General features: G+C 47.5%; 1 protein-coding gene across 1 annotated transcript in view; it reads right to left on the reverse strand.

The window, feature by feature from the left end:
• Positions 1 to 8,480, reverse strand: part of Scpep1 (serine carboxypeptidase 1) — a 31,843-nt gene that overhangs the window by 7,973 nt on the left and 15,390 nt on the right. Inside the window, exons 7-10 of the mRNA XM_029546133.1 lie at positions 4,989 to 5,026; positions 3,852 to 3,980; positions 2,825 to 2,918; positions 1,621 to 1,734 (exon numbers count right to left, since the gene is read on the reverse strand). Coding sequence (XP_029401993.1) covers positions 1,621 to 1,734; positions 2,825 to 2,918; positions 3,852 to 3,980; positions 4,989 to 5,026 — 375 coding nt within the window. The remainder of the gene's footprint in view (positions 1 to 1,620; positions 1,735 to 2,824; positions 2,919 to 3,851; positions 3,981 to 4,988; positions 5,027 to 8,480) is intronic.

Genomic DNA, 8,480 nt, shown 5'->3' on the forward strand with positions numbered 1-8,480 from the left:
CTTTGTAGACCAGGCTGGCCTCGAACTCAGAAATCCGCCTGCCTCTGCCTCCCGAGTGCTGGGATTAAAGGCGTGCGCCACCACGCCCGGCTCTCTCCTCCACTTCTTTTACCTTTTGTGTTCCTCCTTCAACCCCCTTCCCCCACCCCCCAGGCCCTGGAACCCTAAATCCTACCTATGTCTCTTCTGCCCAGCTATGTATTAGCTGTCAGCATCTTTTTTTTTTTTTTTTTTAAAGAATTATTTATGATTATACATAGGTACACTGTAACTGACTTCAGACGCACCAGAAGAGGGCATCAGACCTCATTACAGGTGGTTGTGAGCCACCATGTGGTTGCTGGGATTTGAACTCAGGATCTTTGGAAGAGCAGTCAGTGCTCTTACCCACTGAGCCATCTCACCAGCCCAGCTGTCAGCATCTTTATTTACCAATCAGAAATAACTTGGGGGCAAGGTCACATAGCATTACATCACCTAGGTCTACATGCAGGCTTTCTTCTCTCTGGGGCAACCAGGTCTTGAGGCACCAGTACTAGCATTAGAATATAAGCAACCCACTACAATGCAGATTGTGATAGAGTAACCCATGAGCCCCTCACGAAGTCAAGACAGAGTTCAAAACAAAGCCCTCAGCAGCTACATGGGAGAAAGAGACTCCTTGACCTGGTAGTCCTGGGGTATCTTGGATGTAAACCAAACAAATGCTACCCTGCTTGTTCAAAGGTCCCCATGGGACTGACCAGGAACTTATCCAAGGTTTCTAGCTGGATTTGGTCTCCAAAGGCTCAAGTATTTCCACATGGTGACCTTCAGAGCAGAATACACACGGCAAACCGTGCCTAGCACCAGCATGTTTGAAAGGCCAGCATGGGAACTGGCCAAAACTGGCCCATGCACATGGACTGTCTGATGTCCTGTAAAGGACCTCCGGCTAGAAATCTCACATGTGGCCAGCTGTGGCCTTACATGTAACCTTTTTTTAAATCACAATTTTAAAACTTCTGTTTATTTACTGATGGGTGGGCAGGGGGTGGAGACAGATGCACGCCTTCGTGGTGCACACATGGCACATGCACATGTAGAGGCCAGAGGCTCGATAACTTCAGGGAGTCAGTTCCCTCCTTCCAGCACGTGAGTCCCGGAGACTGAGCTTAGGTCGTCAGGACTGGTGGCAAGCACCCTTAACCACTGGGCCTCTCCCCAGCCCTTTATTATTATTTTTTTTAAAGAGACACTGTTTTGCTAAGTTGCCCAGACTGGCCTTAAACTTGTGACGCCAGCCTCCTCGGTTCTGGGATTTCCAGGCATGTACTACCATGCCCCACTCTTATTTTGTCAATGTGTTACAAAGGTAAAGGGTATAATAGTCCCTATCCAACCAATCCTTCAACCAATCACAACCAATCTCACGCCATGTCTCTCCCCACCCACTTCTCCACCAGCTCCTTACCCTGAATCACTTTTGCTGAGTCTACATCTGCTGCAGGTGGTTAAGATCATTTTGCTTATAACAGACCAACATCACCGAGGAAACCCAGCCTACGGATTAAGGGCTCCAAATCTGCACACATCTCCCCCCCCCCCCACAAACAGCACCTGATGAGCTCACTTCCGTACCTCCCCAGGTGATATCCTCAGGGATAATTTTGAGCTTCTTTTTGATGGGGCCGTTCATGAGTTGACTTAAGGTGTCCCCTTGCAGGTGTCTCACGTGGCGCTGACAGAGACGAACTAAAAGCAAACTGGTTTACAGTGAGTCAAAGGGCTAGATCAGAACCCCACAGAGATGTCCCCCAAGCTGCTGGGGGAGACGGCACAGTGGAGAGAGGCTTTTTCCTGGAAAAGGAGGAAGTGTCACGTTGATCCAGGTAGAGGAGGGAGGAGGTCAGAAGCAGGTTGAAAGGAGATCTGTTAGTATTGGTAACTGCGTTCTGTGAACTTTAGGGCCACTGGGATTACCCAGAACAAGGTCAGCTGAGAAGAGCAAGCCAGCGGCCGGTTTAGCAGGTCTTGTGTTTGTTAGTTACTGGGGGAGGTTTCAGGCATTTTACAAGCAAAGCCAAGCTGGGTCAGCTGAGAGACCACCATCATCAGCCCTGCAGGGACCTGACACTGCACTTCAGTGAACAGAAACTGCTTCCCGTCATGCGGCTCAATGGCCGAGCAGGTGCTCAGCGTGCACGAGGTCCTGGGTATCATTCCAAGGCCTCTCTCCCCAAAATGCATCAGTGATTTTCCACTGCTTCCTGGCCCTTTTGGCTGAGATCAAGTGTTTAAGTATGCTAAGCAACAACAACAACAACAACAAACAAAAAACAGAAGAAGGGCCAGGTAGTGGTCATGGTGCACACCTTTAATCCTAGAGCAGAGGCAGGTGGATTTCTGTGAGTTTGAGGACAGCCTGATCTACAGAGCCAGTTCCAGGACAGCCAGGGCTATATGGAGAAACCCTGTCATGAAAAAACCTCCCCAAAAATTAAAATAAAATAAAAGCAAAACCTACTGTAGGATTCCATTTATATATAGGATGTTAAGAAAAGCCAAACGGAGAAACAGAAAGAGGCGTACTGATTGCCTTAGGCTGGGAGTGGGAAGGAGCAGTAGATGTGAGCAGATGTGTGGGATCTTTTCGGGGTGCCGGGAATATTCTAAAAGTGGATCATGGTGATGACTCTGCAACTCTGTGAATATACTTAAGAGCCACCGCAAGCTACACTTAAAAGACGAGACCATCCTGTTACATAAACAGCATGCTGGTGACAGGACAGGCCCTCCTGTGCAGAGGCTGGGCTACGGACGGACAGCAGCGAGGCCCACTCACCTAAGGGGCTCCGGAGGAACTCGAGGCTCGATTCCATAGTGTTCTCGGGGCTGCTTTTAGTTAAGATGTTATAGAAGTTTACCCCGTCGGTGTTCTGAAATCAAGAACGCATTTGGATGGGTTCTTTCCCCATCTACCGAAGTTGCAAAGCAGAAAAATGCTTGGCTTTCCAAGGACGACCTTGAGCTTATAAATGTCCTGCCCTAGTCAAGAGTGTCTCTGAAGGCTTAGACAACAGCTGTGGCCTCCCACGCGCCTGCAGCACACAGCTCATGGGAACCCTGGCACCACCGGAACCCAAGAGCCAATGTGTCAATGTACAGGGACCCTGGCGTGGCGGAGGGTGCTCTGGCCAGCCTAATTGCTCCTTCCATTTCAAGGAAGAAGGTTACTTGACAAGGATCCAGGTGAGAAAATATATTGCCTTTGAAATACACATACCCTCTAACAAGGCAGTCTCTTATTGCTGGTGTTTTGAGATGTTAGCTCTTGGGCAGGTGGGCCTCGAACATGCTATGTAGCAGGAACTCCTGATCCTGCTGCTGCTTTTAAGGGCTAGGTTACAGATGTACGTTACCGTGCTAAACCGCCGAGCCATATTTTTCTGTCTGTTGGATTTTTGGTGTTGTTCTGTTTTTTGAATCAGGGTCTCATGTAGCCTAAGCTGACCTTAAACTTACCGCGTAGCTACAGTGCCCCCTTGAACTTCTGTTCCTCCTGACTCTACCTCCTAAGTGCTGGGAGATTACATTCATGCACGACTATGCCCACCAGTCTTTCTTGCAGAATCCAAACATTCAATCAGGGACAAGCAGGTCTTTCAAGCCTAGGAGGCTTGGTGACCTTATTGAGGGCCACTATGTCATTGCTGAGACCTGATATGTTTATCTATTCAGCATATAAGCATTTAAGCAGCTCCAAATTTGTGGGAGAGTTCAACATCACAACATCACAACATCAACCAGGAGTCCCATTCCCCAACCCCAGGGAAAAGCCATGTCTCCGCAGCCCCAGTTGGGCCCCCTACCTTTTCAATGATCATTTCTGCTTTCCCCCACAGCTGAGTGGCCTCCTTGTAGAAGCCCTTGTTTACTGCATTGAGGACTTGCTCTGCAATGTCGGACACCTCGGCCAAGCCTTGATTATCAAGGAGAGACTGGAAGATAAACAGAGGTCAAAAAGCCCACTTGATTAGGGAGTGAGGACCTGGTATCACTGCAGCTGGTGAGGAGAGAGAGTGAGAGGTCAAAAAATGGGAGCTTACCTAAGAAGAATGTTGTCAGAAGTCTCAGGGAGGGGCTGGGGACTGAACCCAGGACCTTGTGCATTAGAGGTAGTGTTCTACCACCACGTTATAGCCCTAGCCCTAACTCACATGCTTATTGACGGGAGAAGCAGAGCACACCGTTAAATGAATCAAGTGAGTAGGCCCATGAAGGTTTACCACAACCTTTCAGCTTTGGGGGGAGGGGTATCCAAAAGGTTGTATCAGAAGAAGAGAATTCAGGATTGTGTATTGGGCTGGAATGGAGACAGAGGCAGGTGGATCTCTGTGAGTTTTATGGCATCCTGGTCTACACAGGTTTGGGGGCTGGGGATGTAGCTCAATTGATAAAGAGTAGACAAGAAGCTACAGGACACGTGAGATCCGGCCTCAAGATGGGAGGAGCACATGACTTAAGCTCAGTTGGCAGTGCTTGCTTTGCATGTGTGAGGATTTGATTCGCAGCAGCAGCAGCAACAACAACAACAACCACCACACACACACACCCCCCCACACACACACGAACAATACACAATTTGTCAAAAGAAATCCCTGGGGCATCAATGAGGTGTGCCTGACTCTGGGTGTGCCTATGGACAACCATGGACCAGGGTCTCAGATTGAATAGAAAGGGGAAAGGAATGCCCGGTGAGGGCCATCGTTCCTCTCTGCTCCATGCTCCACCCAGACACAAGCAAGTAGCCTCCCATCCCTGCAGTTACAGACCACACCCTCTCAAACTATAAATCAAAACGAATCCTTCTGCCCTTCAGTTACTGTCAGCTCACAGCAATAATAAGTAATGCACTCTCCCTGGAGACTAAAGGAGATCAGAGCCCTGAGAAGTCAGCGGGGCTGTTTTTTAGGGAGACTGCAGAGGGCAAGACCCACGCCACTTACCATACTATACAGGTAAGGTCCCCAGGACAGCACTGAATCTAAAGAAAACCAGATGGATACAAATTAGCTATGTCTTTCCAAAAGACTACCCCACAATGGCGGCTTCCCTTCAAAGCACAAAGGGACAGGAGCAAGAAACCCAGTGACTTTGAGGGGAAACACTTCAGAGGACCTTAGTATCCAAGTAGGAATGGCTGACAACTCAGTACCTGGAACATGTTCTTCCTGTCAATTCTAAGGTCCAGTGGCATGTTGACCTGATTTGATTCTGCCTAGCAGGGTGTCCTGGGCAGAGATTCACCTGACACACCACACAGCCATCCGGCGGGTGTGTCCTGGAGGCTTGCTTGTCTCTGAAGCCTTCTAGGTTCCTGACAGCATCAAAGATTTCCCCACCCTCATTGCCTCTGCAATCCATTTGCTCCTCCAAGGTGGAGGCGTTTGCATCTTCCACCATACTGTAGAAAAACTAACACGAATGACTCTAACTCCTGCATCTGTGGCTACCCGCCAATCAGCTCATTTGTACTCTGCAAACTCTATCCACTGGGAAACTACGAAAGGTGCTAAGAGAAGCAAACAGCTCTAAGGGACTTGTAAAACAGCCAGGTGTAGCAGTGCAGGCCTTTAATCCCAGCACCTGGGAGGCAGAGGAAGGTGGGTCTCTGCGTCTGAGACCACCCTGGTCTATAGAATGAATTCCAGGATGGCCAAGGCTACACAGAAAAACAGTTTAAAAAAAAAAAAAAAAGACACACACACACACACACACACACACACACACAAAGAAAGGGGGCGGGGAGAGGGGATTACCTTCTGGGAATATAGTAAGCTATGAACCGTTGGGACAAATCTACAGCTACTGCTACCACATCCCCACTAGGTAAGATACAAGCTACTGAAGTGTGCCAACAAAATATCAAGGACCTATCAAGCGTCACTCTGCTGCTTAGAACCCTCCAACTAGGAGCCCCAGGAGCTGTTTAGTCCCCAAAAGAATGTCTGAAGACATTTCTTGTTGTCACATCGAGTGATCCTACTGGCATCTCATGACCAGAGGTCGGAGATGCTACGGACAAATATCCAAACTTGAGGGTTGGTGAGATGGCTCAGCAGGTAAGAGTGCTTGCCTCACAAACATGGGGATGGGAGTTCAAATCCCCAAACCCATATACAAAGTCTGGCTTGGTTGCATGTGACTACAATCCCAGCACTGTAAAGGGCAGAGACAGGAATTGTTGGGCTTACTGGCTACCAACGTAGTTCTTGTTTAGGGAGACACCCTATTTTAAGAAATAATGTTGCTGGGGCTGGAGAGAGGGCTCAGTGGTTAAGAGCACTGACTGCTCTTCCTGAGGCCCTGAGTTCAATTCCCAGCAATCATACAGTGGCTCACAACCACAGCAATGGGATCTGATGCCCCCTTCTGGTGTGTCTGAAGACTGTAATGGTGTACTCACATACATAAAATAAATTTTTAAAAATCCTAATAATAATAATAATAATAATAATATTGTAGAAACTGGAGACATGGCTCAGCAGCTCTTCCAGAGGTCCTGAGTTCAATTCCCAGCAACCACATAATGGTTCAAACCCATCTGTAATGGGATCTGATGCCCTCTTCTGGCATGCAGGCATACATGTAGATAGAACACTCATATACATAAAATAAATACATAAATCTTTAAAAAGTAAGTAAGTAAGTAAGTAAGTAATTTGGGTTGGAGACGGGGCTCAGTGGTTAAGAGCACTGACTGCTCTTCTGAAGGTCCTGAGTTCAAATCCCAGCAACCACATGGTGGCTCACAACCATCTATTTAATGGGGTCTGATGCCCTCTTCTGGTGTGTCTGAAGACAGCTACAGTGTACTTAGATATAATAATAAATAAATCTTAAAAAAAAAAAAAACAACTTAAAAGTATCTAAAAAAAAAGTGCTGTCTTTCCAAGGACCAAGTTTGATTCCCAGCACCAAGATCAGGTGTTCACAACCACCTGAACCATAGGCCTGAGGCCTTTGTCTGGCCCTAAGGACATTGTATATTGTATATTGTATATTGCATATTGTATATTGTGCCTAGACATACATGTAGTCAAACACCCAAATACATGAAATGAAAATAAATAACATCTTAAAAGAATTCCTTTAGAGGCACAAGGTAGATAAAGTGATAGAGGAAGATGTTCTCTTCTGGCTTATGCATGGGCACATGTACCACTTGCACACATGTAGTAATACACCACATGCATACATCAGGCACGTTTTGCTCCGCTGCCCCCAACATATACATGACAAAATCTTTTTAAGTCCTTAATACTCAGAACAGTCCCCAATAACAACAACCTACACTACTCTAAATGGCTGTGGTGCTGAGGAGGTGGGAAACCAAGAGTTAACCTGGCCAAGGTGATCAGATCAGTGAAGCCTGAGGCCACACCCTGATTATGAGCAAGACAGACCACACCTGTCTGTGTTCCCAAAGCATTACGAAAGTGCAGACCTCAGAGCTGCAAGGCCCGATGCCAACTTTGCCTTCCAACCACCACCTCCAGCAGCAGCAGCAGTCACAGATGGGAAGTTCACTGCAGATGCTCTTCCAGTATCAGGATGCTGGGGAGTCGGGGAGCTGGTGACACCCTGTGCTGACTCATACAGAACTGGGGCTCCGATTTAGGAGGCCACTCACACTGTGTGGGGTGTATTTCGTCATCCACAGGAGTGTCCGGAGCATCTCCTGTGGCAAACTTTGATTCCTTTGCTGGGAAAATCCCTTCAGAGGACTCAGCCTGATGGCAGAGGCTGTACTGTGGCAAAGACGTTTCATCCCCATGTCTCTGAGATGCTCTTGGGGTAAATGGATACTTTCTGTGATGGCTTCTCCAAGAACCCAGAAACTTCTGCTGTCCTCTTTTTATTTTTTAAAGACTTATTTATTTTATATATGCAAGTACACTGTAGCTGTCTTCAGACATACAGGAAGAGGGCATCAGATCCCATTACAGATGGTTGTGAGCCACCATGTGGTTGCTGGGAATTGAACTCAGGACCTCTGTTAGAGCAAACAGTGATCTTCACCACTGAACCATCTCTCTAGCCCTGTCCTCTTTTTTCTGGATATTATAGCCCTGAGGGATGGCTGTTTCTCTCTGGCTTGACAGGGTCACCACCACAGAGCAGAGTGACTGTTGGTGATTTATAGGAGACCTTGAACTGTTGTCAAGGTAACAAAATAAACTGAACTATTCAGCAGATAGCTAGGTCCATGATAATAGAGCAATCAAGCGAGGAGAGGAGACCATAAGACCTTGGCAAGACACTTCCTTTAAATTCCAAGCCCACTAGGACCTGCCCCGCTATACATAATCTTAGAAATTTTTTTTTTTTTTTTTTGGTTTTTCGAGACAGGGTTTCTCTGTTTAGCCCTGGCTGTCCTGGAACTCACTTTGTAGACCAGGCTGACCTCGAACTCAGAAATCCGCCTGCCTCTGCCT

This window comes from Mus pahari, chromosome 14, assembly GCF_900095145.1.
Source record: "Mus pahari chromosome 14, PAHARI_EIJ_v1.1, whole genome shotgun sequence".
Lineage (NCBI taxonomy): Eukaryota > Metazoa > Chordata > Mammalia > Rodentia > Muridae > Mus > Mus pahari.